The 15898-nt window shown below is 43.6% G+C and overlaps 1 protein-coding gene across 1 annotated transcript in view; it reads left to right on the forward strand.

Annotated features, from left to right (window-relative positions):
* The first annotated feature begins 333 nt into the window (after window positions 1-333).
* MCUB (mitochondrial calcium uniporter dominant negative subunit beta) overlaps window positions 334-15898 on the forward strand; it is a 54587-nt gene continuing 39022 nt past the window's right edge. Inside the window, exon 1 of the mRNA XM_030015104.2 lies at window positions 334-746. Within this exon, the coding sequence (XP_029870964.1) occupies window positions 636-746 (111 nt within the window). The 5' untranslated portion in view covers window positions 334-635. The remainder of the gene's footprint in view (window positions 747-15898) is intronic.

Consider the following 15898-nt stretch of genomic DNA (forward strand, 5'->3'; position numbering starts at 1 on the left):
TTTAATCCACTGAAACACGGGGGTAGCAATAGTCCTGCTCCTCAAAAAAGGCAACGCTCGGCTACAGAAAAGGCAGGCGTTCAGGTAAGACAGAAAGTTAGGATTGCCTTAATCTCACTTATAAATACAATTACCGAGCTCCGTTTTCAACTGCAAGAGAAGAAAGATGCAGGAGAAGGGGGGACAAGCACCTGCCTACAAAGGGCGGTGGGTTGCGGCCGGCGGGGCCAGGCCGAGGGCCCCGCGGAGCCGCCCCCTCGCCTCCCGCTCACCCTTGCTGCCGCGATAGCGGCTGCCAGCCCGGCACCGAGCGGACGGGCCGAGGGCCGGGCGGACACCCGCGCATCAGCTGCCGCCTCCGCGGATCGCCCCGTCAAGCGGGACGGGGGGAGCTGCGCAGCCCGGCCCAGCCCAGTCCCTCGGCGGCGGCTGGCGGGAAGGGGAAGAGGAAAAACACACAAAACCACGCCGGCCCCGCCGGAGGCGACGCCCTCCGCCTGGGCTCGCCCACGCCCGGCGTGGCAGCCAGCGCCGCCCGAGCCGAGCCGAGCCGAGCCGAGGGGCAGCGGAGCGCGCCCGGAGGCGGCCCGGTCCCCGCCGGAGGAGGAGGAGGAGGAGGAGGGGGGTCCAGGACGATGCTGGCGGGGCTGGGGCGGGCGGTGCGGAGCGGCTGGCCGCCGGCCAAGCGGCAGCCCCCGGTCCTGCTGGGCGGCCGGGATGGCCGCCCGCCGCCCTCAGCGCCTCAGGTAAGACGGCGAGCGGCGCAGCGGGCGAGCTTTCACCGCGGGACGGCGTCGGGAAGAGTCGGAGCTCCCCATCGCGGCTGCTGGCGCCTCGCCCGCCTTCCTCCCCCCCCCCCCCCCCCCCCCCCGCCGCGGGCGGCGAGGCTCCCCGGCCGCCCCCGGGGCCGCCCTGAGGCGCGGCGTGGCTCGGCGCGGCGGCGGGGGCGCGGAGGGACGAAACTTGGGGGAAGTTGAGCAGCGGCGCGGCGTTACCCCGGCCGGGCCGGAGCCGGAGGGGCTCCGGGGATCCTCCGCGGGGCCGTCCCGCTGCTGCCTCGCTTCCCCGGCGCCTGGGGAGGGGGGAGGCTGCGGGACGGGCCCCCGGGGCGTCGCTGCCTGGCGAGAGGCGCGGGGCGGAGCCGCCGTAACGGCCGCGGGAGGCGGTTTGGGGACGGCCGTGAGGTACGGAGCAGCCGCCCGCCGGGCCGCGCCGGGCCGCGGGGGCCGGGGCCTCGCTGCCGGGGGCCTCCGTCCTCACAACTCGGCGAGTTGTCTCTCGGGCGTCGTGTCGCTTTTCCGACCCCGAGCTGGTTGGAGAGGAATAGGTGAATCACAGGCTGCGGTTGTAAAGTGCGAGAAATAAAGTGGGAGTGCAAAAAAAAAAAAAAAAAAAAAAAAGTTTTCCTTACAGGCTGTCGTGGAACTGCCTTGCGCATATGATAATAATGAAGTCCATCTGCCTCTGAGCTTCTCTTGGCTTTAAGGAGTTTCAGAGGTCCTGCGAGAGGGAAGGATGAAGGGAAGTACGAAGGCACGATGACTTTAAAAATAAAGATCTGCTGGGACGTAGGAAAGTGCGGTTATAGAGTCCTGAGTGACCGCCTGCTGGGAGAGGAGACAGTTTAATCCTTGATTATTGTTTTTTAATAACAGAGATGCTCTATGGGCTTGCAAACATTGCTGGGATGAATCATGACAAAGCCCCGTCCCTGCATCCGTGGCCCATCCATAGCAAGGAAGCGGCTGGGCGTGTGGTGGCATCCACAGAAGGAAGCCCAGGGCGCTCCGTCCCGCAGCGGCTTCCACAACCGGACTCTCGAATCCTGCCGTGGCAGTTGGAGTTGAGGAGCTGTGCGGAACAAACTCTACTTTTTGCTAAGAGTTTTTGCACAAACTATTCAAAACCCCGTTTACAAATTCCATGGTATCAATTTGCCCCACCGCTGTTAACGTGAATGGCCCTTCTTTGCTTTGTCGTGCGTGTATGTGAGGGAATTTAAGATAAATGTTGACTTAGCCTCTTTTAATCTTCTGAGGTTCAAACGCGGTGTGATAAAAACATCTTGCACCTCACTGAGAGCATTTATGCTATGATTCAGCACACACTGATACTACATATTCAGTTTGTCACCTCTAACTTCTCCAGGGTACTGCTTTGCAGACAAGCTTCGTGCTTTTCTAAGGCTCTAAAATGAGACTGAAAGCTGATAAAGCTTCAGGAAGAGACACCAAGAAGTAGAGGAGGAGGAGGAAAAGCTCTTGCTTTATGGCAGCACTGCCAAGAAGGAGCAGAAAAATGGTCAGCCCTGTTACTTTGTGGGATGGAACATGACAGTGATGTGACTCAGGAATTAAATTCTTGCACCGAATAGGTTAGGGAGAGGGAAGTTGTAATGTTGAGTAAAATTCTAATTGGGAAAAATGCAAGATTTTGTTTATTTCTTAAGTGGAAAATTTTGGAATAAATTAATATAAAATGCTTTTTACATATGCAATCCATAGTTCTAGTTTTTTTACAGAGTTGCTAGCATGGTAGATAGTGAAGCATGTTTACTGATTTCCCCCCTTCCTGCTTTCATCTTTGGGTACCTTTCAATTTTTTTTACTATGTGTCTGCAGAACAGTTCAGGCAGTTAAAATATTTGTTCTCGTAAACATGAAATGAATGGCCTGTAGCTGTAATTTCAGCCTAGTAAAAATAAAAAATTTCCCAATTGTTATTGCAGTTGTTTAGCTCTTTAGATTTCAGTGTAATGCAGAACTTCAGATTACGTACGTCTTGTCCAGTGCAAACGCTGTTGTGATGATTTGATTTTTTTTTTTCACCAGTATTTTCTGGTTTTGTTTGTTGATTTTTTTTTTTCTCGTTATCATTGCTGTTGTGTGTTGCTAGCTCTGCTGCTTGCCATTGCTATTTGGGTGAACAAATATTTTGCCTCTAGCTCTGGAAGGAAAGGTTGGAGTGCTTGTGCAGGGCTGAGGAAAGCAGGGATCGGTCGCTTGTTGCCTTTGCGCTTGGTGTGGTCTAGTGCCATCGTAGGCCACATTCTGCAGTTTGTTCTGTACTGTGTTCGGTGGTGGGAATCAGTTTGCCCAAATACCTTTTTGGGCATTGACTATAGGTTTCCATTTGTAAAGCTGGAGGTGATACTTCAGTGGCTGCGCACGGTTGTAGTACGTGTACTTAGTCATCACACGCTGCGAGATGTTGAAGTATTACTGTGTTGATGGGCAGGTGTGTAAGTACACAGTGTATTTGTGTGCTGTACAGACTAATAAATACACTGCTCTGGGGACAAACGAACCATTATTGCAATGGCTAATTTGCTGTAATTTTTCTGTAAAAGCAGGGATTGCTGTCCTGAAGAGCTCTATCCTTAATTGACAGCTTCTCGGCTCCGCTTTTAGACAAAATCCACAACTCTTCTGATGGCTAGGTTTAGCTGCTTTGCCTTCAGAGCAATGCTTATACAAATTCCTCTTTATTTTGGAAAGTTAAGTTTTTTGTTATGTGTGGGTTTTGTATTTTTTTTTTTTTAAATGGCTAGTGCTTAGGCAGACACTTAGTTTTTCAAACTAGGTGAAGCATGTTACATTGCGTTCTTTGGATGGGCTTTCTTATGACACATAATTTTGTTCCTGAAAGGGTGCAGTTCATTTTGCTAGCGTCCCAGATTTGTAATGCTGCAGTTATTTTGCATGTGGTGAAACCTAAAGGTTGCCAGCTCTTTCGCTTCCTCTTCACTTGCACGTTTTAACTCCCGCCGCTCTTACTGAGAGAAATGCCCTGCTTGCACAGCTCTCCAGGAGGAAGAGCTGCCCTCACCGTATCACGGTGGAGAACAGATGTGTTAATGCGGAATCAAAGCTTAAAATTGCTGGTTTTTTTTGTATATTCATAAACCTTCTAAGCCAGGAAACATTGAAGGGACTGGATTTAGGTTTGGGGTTTTTTTTTTGTTTTTTTGTTTTTTAAGATGATCATAGTTTCTCTGTAGTGCTGAATCCGACTGATCTAAAATTGTGTTGCTTTTTAAGGCCATTTGTGTATGTGAGATTCCCAGTTTAGTCCATACTATGGAGATCCGTACCAGCATGCCTACGTCACTTGGGATGAGTGGCTACTGTGGAAAATGAAGCCTGGGTTACGCAGTTTCTCTTAGCTTAAAACCAAGTTTCTTTGCAGTTGTGCAGCCTTGTTCTTGCTTTGAACAAGTATGAGTGAGGGAACTAAAATGGGAAAACTTTAATTTTTTCAAAATGTGAGTTTAACATCATTAATTCAGAATGCATTCCATTTTTGTGTGCAAAGTTCTCTTAAAATTGTGTCTTTAGAATACATTGGCGAGGGGAAAGATTGTGTGTAAGCTGACAAGATCAAATTGCAAAGGCTTCTGTGAAAAACATTACGGATTTGTTTTCTTCCTCGATTAGGATATCGCATATGCTTGTTGCTGAGGGGAATTTTCTTCTTAGTTGCAAATTGCAGCCAGTAGAAGAGTCATTGGTTTTGTTTATCTGCAGAAAGCAGAGTAGAGAGGGTTTTATTTTGGGTTTTTTTTGTCAGTTCCCAGTGTCATCCATATCTGTCAAAAATGTTTCTTTTCATGCTTTCAGCTGATAAGTTGTTGACTACCCTGTTCTTCAGACTGGCGTGAGCTTTTTTCCTGTCCTTCCTGTTAGTTTTTATAGTTATTCTTCTTACTCCCAAATGACCATAATGATCCCACAATTATACCTATCAAGTTTGTCCATATAGTCTTACAAGCAAGGATCTAAATATGTCCCAATAGCCACAGAATAATTTGGAAATGTGTTTTTTTCATTTGGGTTTTTTGTTTTGCCCCTTTTTCTTTTGCACATGCTCTGCTGTAGGGATTTCTAAGATAGTCTGGCAAAGCAGGAACCCCAGAACATCCCATGCAGCTACAGAGAAGTGAATTACCATTGCATGTCTTGTGCAGCTGAATATTTCCCATTAATGTGGTTTAAGCCCCTGGTTTGTATTTTTAGCCTATTCAGGTCCTTTGGAAATTGAGATCTAATTGGAGCCAAGAACTGGGTGTAATTTGTGGCTGCTGGGCCTGTTTTCTCCCATCTTTCCTTCCCGTTGAAAGCCTTGCACAACAAAAGTTAGCTTGTTGATCCAAGTCTTGTTTTCTAAACAGAAACCTTATGCTTATATTGGCGTATGTCAACAAAAACATGCAACCCACTAAACTGTTTATGGAAGTACTGTTCACTCTTACAAATACTAATTTATAAATGCCTTAAAAAAGCCATTTAGAAGATCTCCGGCGCTTGCTGTAGGAAATATGCTTGTCTCAGCAAGTTTGTTTATTTGCCTTTGATACTGCATCTATGCCAGAATAACAGAATGGCATTGGGAATGGCTGCTAGCCATTTGCTGTAGTCTATTCTCATCTGGCAGCTGGGAGATGGCTACGTTTTCTCTGATAAATACACTTGTAGGGAGAGATATGATATATAGCACAGACATTCATCATCCTTTGTACTTCTACACATACTCTCATATACCGCTCTTCTGCGTCTTCTCTCTCAGGTACAGATGCTGTAGTAACTCAGCGGGTTGTGAGATTTTATTGTATGTGCATGTATAATTACCTGCAATACACTTATTTCCTTAGAGGTTTAGGAAACTTCTAATCACCAGCCTCACTCAGTGTTTGAAACTGGCATCAACAGTGTAACTTGCCAAAATTGTCGGTGTTTTTTTCCAACAGGGCAGATGACAGGAAAGCAGCATATTGGAATGTGTAGATCAAATCAGCTCTCCTTGCACAGAATATTAGCATGCTTTTTTGCCTACTCTGAGTAAGTGTCAGTAGATGCATGTCTTTGGTGTTGTGTGAATACAGCAATTTCTAAGAAAGGAAATGAAAACTAGCTCCTGCAAGGCTGGAAAAAGAGCACAGTTGTGCTCTTCAGGATCACAGGCTTCAAGAAGTTGGAGCTTTTGTGTGCTAAGTAGAGGCTGTGTGGTACTGCAGAAAATGTAAAGAAACCCTAAAACTGAAAAGCTGGTTTAACATTACTATCTATAGCAGAATCTCTTTTTAGCAAACTTCCCAAAGAGCTTTCTCATATGTGATATAGGAGTAATAGGCTCCCAAAGTTTGGGAAGTACATTACTCCAAATATATGCAACAGGCTTATCATAAAGGCAAATAAAAATTTACATAACTTCCTGTTGATAATCGTAGCAACATTATTTATTTATTTTATATATTTTTTTAATTTAGAATGGGGATAGGAATACCATGAAGTGATACCTGTATTGGGTGCTTCATGGTTAATAAAGCAGACGACACAAAATGATGCTGTGATTTCATTTGAAGTGGATGCCGTGGTCATACAAACAGTGCTGTAAGTGTGAGTCATTTTTTTTGTTGTTGCTCATGAGATGAAGAACATCTAAGTCTGGCACTGTTCCGTCGAGCACTCTGGGTAGGGCCTTTACTCTCAGTTTTCGTGTACCTGTAAAAAAATACTAAACCTCTAGAGGTGCCTGAGAAAATTGCTTTACAAGTATCTTAGGTGATCTGAAGGTTTACCACAAATCCCTGAAGTGCTGAGTATTTAATGCTGTTTACAAACCTAGGGCGTGTTTTAATATGTGTCTCTTCTGATGATGGTTTGTTGGTTTTTTTTCTTTTTACATTTTTGTGTTTTAAAATAATGTTTTAAAGCTTATAGGGCAAAAATGTAGATCCTATTCTAGAGCTTATATCTTGATGTCTAAGGGGGTGGGAGAGAAAGGAAAGGGAAATACAGATTTTATTTGTTTGTTTGTTTGTGTTTTGTTTTTTGTTTTCTTGTGGTGAGGACTTCACCTTCTGAAGTCCCTCTTACACAGTAAGATTTTTGGCACCAGTGAGGAAGCAAACAGTACACCTGTTCTTAACATCTAGTTAAACATTAAAATCTTGATTTCCCCCCTTCCCCTTGAGGGGGAATGAGCTGAAGGGAAACGAATAGAATGGCTGGGCTTGAGCTAGGCTTGCTTTCTCTAGGATCATATTCACCCTGACGGCATACTTGCAAGTCAGCAGCAAAGGTGAATATCTGATTGAGTTGCTTATTGGTGGAGGGGTTCCTACAGCCAGGTGAGAAGGCAGTAAGCTGTTCTGAGCCCAGGGGTGTTTCACAGTCACTTCTGGGCCTTGTTATGATATGATGTTAATTAAGTGTCTGTTAAGGGCATGTAACACCAGCTCTCGCTCTGGGTTGTCTTTTATTTTTTGCTCTTTCCCAGAAAGATGAAAGGGAGAGACAGGTTCTTTGTGTTGCTGCCTTGTCCTCTGTTTTGCTGTCAGGATATTGAGTAATAACTTGGTGATTAGGTTTGCGTGGGGGAAGAGGTGGCTTTTTATAAGGTCACTTCTGCCACTCTTATGACTGCTTGCTGTGTCGTTTCTGGTATCCCAAGCTAATCTGAGGAGCTTGATGAACAATTAAATTAAGCTATTTGTTCTGTGAACTTGCATAGGGAGGCAAGGAGGAGGACAGTTTTCAGGCCTGCAAGTTATTTGCTGTGACTTTTCCCATCCTCAGCTGACTCATGAGTCCTGGATCATCTTGAAATTGCATCCAGTGTAGGTATTCTTACATGCTGTCCCCAATATACTTCGTGTTTGCCAGGCAGGCTGCTCTTTAATTCCTGCAATATGTGGAGGGTGTCTCAGTCTATAAAAGTACTGCTGTACACCCATTTGTAACTGATGCAGCATATGAGGAATCTGTGGTGTGATCGTGGTGAGGATAGATGGCTTACGGGGAATGCTTGACCCAAAGTCCGTGATCCCCAAGTGCTGGGAAAGTGCGGATCTAGACTCTGAAGGTCAGGTTCATCACTAGTAAAATAAATCCCTCGTGTTAGAATGACTCTATTTACTGTAACACAATAGCTGAAGAAGGGAATAGAAGTTAAAAATGAACATTGTTTGGCTGCCTGCCTACTAAAGATGGGAACTTTTGTAGTCCATACACTAATACTCCTTCATCCAAGGGGGTCTGGCCGGGGTAAGTGGCCTACTATGTGCAGAACTGTCAGGTGTCAGCAATGGATAAACAAATAGCTTTGTGCTTCTGTGATGACGACTGGCAAGCACAACCTCCCCTTACTGGTGAGGAAACATTCAGTGCTCCCTCAGACTGAAATGGAAAAAAGATGATTACTGTAAAAATGGGAAATTTATACCTTTTAAAGGCTGCATTTATCACGATGAGCACAGACAGTGCATCTTCAAAAGGACAGAAAAATTGAGTACATTATACACAGGCAAGATATAATTTACTTTTATTTTTACTTCAGAAACAATTTTGAAGCAATTATCTTCACATTTACTGTCTGGTCATTTTAGATCAAAATTACTTCAGTCCTCACATTCTAGTCAGATGCAAAGAAATAAACTGTCTTCTTTTAAGAAATGTTTTGTTTATCTGCAAAGGCGGCAGCGATTTCATCTTCCCGGTATCTCCCCATTGGTACTTAAAAATATAGTAAGAGACCACAAAGTTGATTTAGAGATCACAAAAGCATCTTTAGATGTCTTGTATGTTTGCCAGCGTGGAGGAAAAATTACATTGCTCTTCTTCCTGGCAACTCAATATATTGTAGGGACATCACTTTGGTCAAAGTGCCATGATGGGGCAAAGATGAGTGCTCTCTATGTACAGAGCAGTTGCCTGTTTTACCTGAAGCGGCTTATACCATACTGTTCACAGAACGAGGCTCCTACGGTTTTGTTTGAGGTTTCTTTTTTCTAGGGCATGACCTGACCTTCTCTGTACCTTCTCATGCAAACTATTCGGTATTTATATTCCGTACTTGCTTTTTGAACCAGCCTCTCCGTGCCTGTGACAGCACACCTGTGAACACATTCCATCGTGCTATCTGTGGAAGAAAGACTCTTTATAAAACATATCCCTCACCTTTATGTGTTTGTTATAAGTGGAAGTATAAAGGTGCCAGGCCCCTGAGCCGCGGGCAGCATCTACACTCCTGGGGACCTCTGTGGCCCCAGCTGCTCCTCGTCCGGCCCCTCTAGGCTGGAGTCCCTCATGTGAGACGTGGTCACGACAGGGTTCCTGATCCAAGGAGCAAACCTAGCACAGATGCGGGTTTGCAGCTGGGGTGCCTCTGAGGGTTGCAGTGACGGGGGCGGAGGGAGGGTTGGTGTGGTGGTGGGTGAATCGCCCGGCTGAGCTAGGTAGAGGCTGGGTGCTGAAGCGATGATCAGCCGGCAGTGGGGCAGAGATTTCGGCTAGCCGGGGGTATGGGGTTGAATAAGTGTGTTGGCAGATAATCAAGTTTTAAGTTAACTGCAAGAAATTAAGATGGTTTAAGCTGTCTAAAAGTGTTTGAGAAGATGGCAAACCCACTGCATAACCACGAAGTAGTTCAGCTTCCTTTTCTGCAGGTACTGTCTCTGCCTTGCCCTTTACAAGGAAAGAAGCTGAAAGAAGTGTTTGCAAACAGTAACGTGAAAACAATTACAAAAATATAAGCCCAGTGGAAGAAATACACCTGTAATAAAATAAATACTATGTGAGAAGTTGAAGTTAATGGTCTTGCTGTCCTGAATGCTATACCCAAGGCTAGCAATTCTGAATCATCTGAGTGTTGGAAGTCAAGGATCTTGATCAGGGGCTCAGGTAAATACTTGATGTTGTTAACTTAGATAAAATAGTTGAAACTTAAAGGCAGTCATCTTTCACAACTATATCATAAGAGCTGTGTATCTGATTTGTACATCTTACGTGTTTTAGGTAGAACGGATAGCTTTGAAATGGCAAGGTTAGGAGTTTATGTTAGCTTCTCAGTGGATCAGCTTCAATTTACCGGCCCTTTCCCTGCCCTCCCTGCAGCTTTTCAGAATTTTAAAATTCCAGATAAAACTACCAGGAAGTTGTTAACAACTCACCAGCTTTTTAAAAGACAGAAACAGTTTTTAAAGTTTACACTGAGCTCATGAATCGACAGAACCGAGGGAGATGGAATTCCCCAGCTTTGTAAATAATACTGCTTTTTGAGAGCACTACTCATGCTAATATTTTTAACTAAAGGCAGGAAGTCTCTTAAATTTGGGGAGGGAGGGAATTGGAGACACAGCAATTAGTGATCTTGAGCAATCTGTTTGCTGCTGCTGCCAGAGGCGAGAGGGTGAGCGTGTCTCTTCTGCTTTCCTCTGTTTTGATTTGACTGCTGGATGGCCCCGAACTATGTTTAAACAGAAAAACTGAATCGAGTCATTGGAGCTCTTTTGTGAGGGGCTTTTGTGCTTAGTAACTAAATGCCATGATTCAACCCTATCCTGTATCTGTGTTAGATGGGACTTTGGTTTTAGTTTACACGTTCCCTTTTAATCTTACATGCTGCTAGTGCCTTCCCAAAGGCTGCTTTTAAATGAGTCCTGATTATTCAGGCATCATGTTACTTGTGTTTGTGGCACACCTTTTGGCACTTTGCTTGTTGGTTTGGAAAAGTTTTTGAAGCCATAATGTCTTCCCTGTAATATCCCAAAGCGTAAGCCTTGCTAAAGGTGCAACACAAGGATACTGTGAAGGTTCAGAATGGAGAGGTTCCAGGGGTTTTGCCCTCGGTTGACTTGGGAGATGACCTGCTGCAGGATGAGTTGCAATTCATTTAAACCAAGAAAAGTCTAATAAAAATCTTGAGACAAGATTCCTGCCAGAATGTATTCCCAGACATTGGCACCACAGCAGTATCTTTTATTTTGCAGTCAATTCTGACTGGTACAGTTTCTCAGCTAGCTGCAATGGCTTTCAGTCAAAAGCAGTTTCTTGTAAGGCAGGTAACACTGTTTTTTGCAGAGCTGGAGCTAGTCCCAATTTAATGTGCAGGCACTGAAATTTCTGCACAGAGTTTTCTACCACATTTTTCTCATTTTAATCTGTTGGTTGTGGGACCATTCTCCAGTGTTCTTTATTGTAGTAATTTTAAATAGCATTATTTATCTGAAGCCATAAAGTTTGACATTCTATAGGATATGAAACTATAGGTCATATTTAGGTCTGTGTGCTTTAGTCAGAAGCCAAAGTTGTGTACTCAGTGTTTGTAGCCTTTCTGATGTAATAAAATCAGGCATGCTTAGAAGATTGCAGTTTGAAGGTTGAAGTTTCAGGCTTGGTCTTGCAGTGCCCTGTGACTGTAAGCACACTGGAAATGTGACTGAGCTGGAGTAATTTAAAGAGACGTCAAATAGCCCAGGCCAGGCTCTAAAACTGAATTATAGCTGTTAAACCATGCGTGCTTCTTGGAGTACTGACCCCAAGCTGTTCTTCATAGCAGTGGAAGTGTAACGTGAGTATATTTTGCTATAGATCAGACCCTGACACAACTTCAGTCTGCGCAAACCATCATACTGGTGCCATTCTTCAGCATTTCATAATGCTGCACATACTGTAGCTTGCTTCCTTATGAGTTGGTTACCTTTCCTTCTGCAATGGCCGTGTTGCTTTTCTTGTGAACAGGGATGTAACTGTCTTTGGGGATTCCCCTGAGCCAGCAGATGAAAGCCATAATCTCCCTGACATACGGATATAAATACAGTTTTGGCTTGTTGGGAGGTAAGATCTTATAACCGTGCACTCTACTGCCAACAGTTGTAGCACATCTTGTCTTACTTGGCATTAACTATCAGTAGTTAATAGTTTTCCTGACGTGTTACAAAAGCTTTTGTGCAAGTTGTGAGTATTCATAACTAATGCAAGAAGTAACTGCATAAAGTAACATAATAAGGTAGATGCTATCAGAAGTTATTAACAGGCTTAAACAAAAATGCTGATGTGGATTATTCATATGCTGCTAAAAATTTTGAATATCGTGTAACATTTAGAATTCAAACCCTTAGATACTGCTGTTGGCCTTTGTGGTGTTCCTTATAGTTTCTAGATTTTGGATGAGGTTCTGCAATGGTGGGTCAGCCTGTTCTGTAATCCCATGACTCAAGGACTTGAGCTTTCAGAAAAATACACGGCACCTCATGGCTGCAGTCAGACCATCAAGATCTTGTAGAAGAAGCTAGCAGCAGCGTGTGCTGGTTCACAGGTCAGCGCATGCTCCTATGGCACAGGCTAATCTTATCTGCAAGCATGCAAGAGAAAAATAATGTACTTCCGTGACACAGATTTGAAATACTCCGTATGCACAAGCAATACAAAGTTCTGGGAGTCGTCATCATAAAAAATAGTCTACCAGCAGCTATTCCTAGGCCTGGAGCTGACTGGGGAACCATCTTCTCTGCTGTTTTTTTTATTTTATTGGTAGCCAAACTCAAAACTGGGATGGCAGGTCACACATGATATTTAAATCAGGTGGTGGCTGGTGTTGGAGGGGCTCCCTTGCTGCTGTTAGGAATTCGCTGGTGTGTGTCATTTAAAATGAAAAAAACCCAGTTTATCTCTGTTGGCGTTGCTGACACCACACGGAGCCCAGCCCGATGCAGTTGGCCCTTAGTGTGTCTCTAGCTGCCATTCCAGGCGCCTCTCTGCTCTGTCAGTCAAGAGCTCGCCGCACGGTGCAGCCCGAAGCCCTGCAGAGGGTCGCATTGCTGCAGTGCTGCTTTCTCAGCCAGCGTTGGGTCCTGGTGTGGTTTTCAGTATTCTCGGGGGATCCACTTCAGGGGGAAGCTGTAGGCGGAGGAACTTGTTTTGTTTTGTTCCTTCCTTTAATGCTCTGTCCCTGTCCCCCCCCCCCCCCCCCGTTGATGAAAGCAGAAGAATCTGATGTCCAAGTTCAGGAAAACGCGGTTGAACCCCAACAGCACATATTCAGAGGGAGGGAAATGTTGAACAACAACATTTACTTAAAGGCAATGGTGAAAGTTCAGAATTGATGGACTCTTGCATTTAGCCCAAACTATCAGTATTTAGTGGGCAGTTTGTCTACATTGTTACTGGTTTGCTGTAGCGTGCTCTGCCTGGTGTAACATGCACTCTGGGGTATTTATATCCCCTCATCGGTGCAGAGCTATTCAGGCTATCCCTTTTTGTTTAATAGTATTAATTAATGCCTCTGGTTAAATTTGAGTAGTTTGCATGTTGCTTCAGATGCTTCAGCTGCAACAGGTAAATATGGCAGATGGTAGGTTTTTAGCTGAACTTCAGTCATCTTATTCTGAGAGTGAAAGAAAATGAAGATATGGGGGAAACAAGCTACAGAGACTGATCAGTCTCTTTATACTCTGTGTAGCCACAAAACAAGCGAGGAAAGAGGTTTTTCAGTACGTTTATTAATCCATATCAAATCCTTGCTCTTGCAACTGGCACACTGAAAAAGCATATTGCGGCAAAACACGGTGGTGTCAAAGAGATTGTGACTGTATTTTCTTCTGTACTTTCTTCCAGGATGACACATTGCAAACATGGTTATGAGTCTCTGTTGCTCATTTGTTGTTGATTGGGTATTTTTTCTAATTTGCTAGACTTTTAATAAGCCATCGCTGAAAAAATTCAGGCACTATTTTGCACTCCAGGGAAACTCTTGTTGTGTCCTAAAGGTTTTTGTTACAAGCTACTGCAGCTTCTCCAAACTGCAGTTTTCTCAAGAAGATGCAAGTTTTATAATGTGAGAAAGATTTACAAGAATCCTTTTATTGTGTATTTGTGGGGAGCTCAACTCAACTCCCACTGTCTTTCTTCCTGACAACAAAGCAACAGACAGTCTGAGAGCATGGCTGATCCCATTTTCTCTATTTCGGTAAGGAGGATGGTGAGTTGATAGTCCTGGGTATCTGCATTTCATATTGCAGATGGTCTTGGATGCAGATTGGGCTCTGTGGGCATGATTATTCTTTTTACTGCAGCTCTTTCTGAGTGGGCTGCTATATCCAGCAAACACTGTCCATATGGAGAGACTAGCTGGGATCCTGGAAACAGCGTGTAGCTGCTCAGTGTGTTGGTGTACCTGGACCAGAAAGCCCTTCTGTATTGTGCGGTGTGCATCTAGCGTGCACCTTCTCATCAGGTCGGGAAGAGAGTACTGGTGCCAGAGCTTGTTTCAGGCTCTTGCTTCAGGATGCAGCTTTTTGTCTGAGTGTCTAATTCACAAGGTAACACAAAACAAAAAATTCCTTAACCAAAGTAGGTTATAGGGTACAAAGACTTTTTCCCTCTGTATTTCTAGCAATGAATGTCCTCTGTGTCCACTTCAGTCACTTGACAGCAAGCAGTCCTTGAATATTTTGTGTGTGTGTGTATTTTTTTTAATGTCATAACTTCTCGGAAACATTAGGCACTGATTTTCTAAACAGAATACTAGGGTTCTGTGTATTTGCCTTGCACTGGGATTTGAGCCTTTGAGATGGATTTGAATAGTGTTTTTTTCCCAAGCTCTTTCATAGTCAAGAGGATAATACATTCTTTCATAAAAACTGAGATTCTTATCCTGTAGACAAGCAATTATAGAAGATCTGAAAAAAAAAAAATAGCAGAAGGATTTGGAGCATGTGCATGTCTGAGTAGCTGATGGATATGTTTTGCTGTGTGGGGTTGGACTTTTTTAATTTGTTTTTTTTTTTTTTTTAACTTCGTCAGCAATATTGACCTAAGTTAAAGATTGACTTGACTGAATGTGAAGGGTATTGTTTCGGAAGGGAATGGGTTTCAGCATCAAATTGATTTTTCCAAACAAAGGAAGTCTGATTATTGCCTTGATAATGTTTCAGGTATTTTACGTCAAAAGTATTTTTTTGGTCTCATTCAAAAATTAAAAATACTTTCAATTTTAGTGCTCAGCCTCTCCTACATAATGAAGGAGTCAGTTAAACTGTACTAGCATGGTTTAACATAAAGTAGCTTGAGCAGGCATTGTTTTGCCAGTAGAATTTACAAACTCTGCTTGAATTAAGAAAGATGTACCAGTCAAAGCACTACTTTTGCTGGTATAGCTCCATCTGCAGTAGGAATTCTGCCTTTTGAAACTTGTAACGAACAGGGATTTTTCCAGCCAAAGTCCTAAAGTTGGTGAAAGCCAAGGAACTGGAGTTAATCCTAGTTCAAGATCTTTGAAGGCAAAAAATTCAGTGTAATTATTTACCTGTTTTCCATATATGAGATGTTTCTATACTGAGAGGCTTTGTTGGTGTAACTATATTACAAATCTTTTTTGTGGACACTTTGACAAACAGCAGATGTAATATTTATAACCACAGTTTTTGAATTTAACTTACAGCAGTTAGTAATCTGCTGTTTTCTGTTTACTTTGAAAGTTCTAAGCTTAAAATACTTATATTAATATTATGATAGCATGCTATTCTACTTACACATTTAATTTAGGGTAGGGTATTTAAAATAATGAGAAATATGAAAGAATATGAGGAGTGATGCTCTGATAAACATACAGGGAAGTCTCAATATGTAGCTGTGTAATTGCCACTAGATTTTGCTGTTGATTGATCATTTTCTATATTGTGGCTGATAGCTTTGATAATTAATGAGGAAGAATAGTTGAGGGTTTTTTTATTAGACATTTCAGAGCCAGTAGTAGTAGCTAAAGGACTTCCATAGATATATATCCCATGTCTTTGTCAAGATGTTTCCTGATGATAGCTGTATCAGTAAGCTCCTTCTAATGTTGACAATGCCTTAGCAGAGCTAATGTGAAAACATTTTAAAAATATGTAGCTCCATCTTTAAGATCTTGATTATAGTGAGGCAAGAGTTAAATCCAGTTTTGAGCCAGCTGGGCACTAACCACATCTATCCAGTGACGCTGTGAATCAAGGTGAGCAGCTTGTCAAGAACATGTCAAATTGTCTTTTTCTTTGCTAAAGCACAGGTTAAGCATGCTGATAGGAAGCGAGATGCTGCCAGCTGGTTAATTGGTGATACCTTGCCTCTAAGTGAGGCAG

Source organism: Aquila chrysaetos, chromosome 1 (assembly GCF_900496995.4).
Source record: "Aquila chrysaetos chrysaetos chromosome 1, bAquChr1.4, whole genome shotgun sequence".
NCBI classification, from domain to species: Eukaryota; Metazoa; Chordata; class Aves; order Accipitriformes; family Accipitridae; genus Aquila; species Aquila chrysaetos.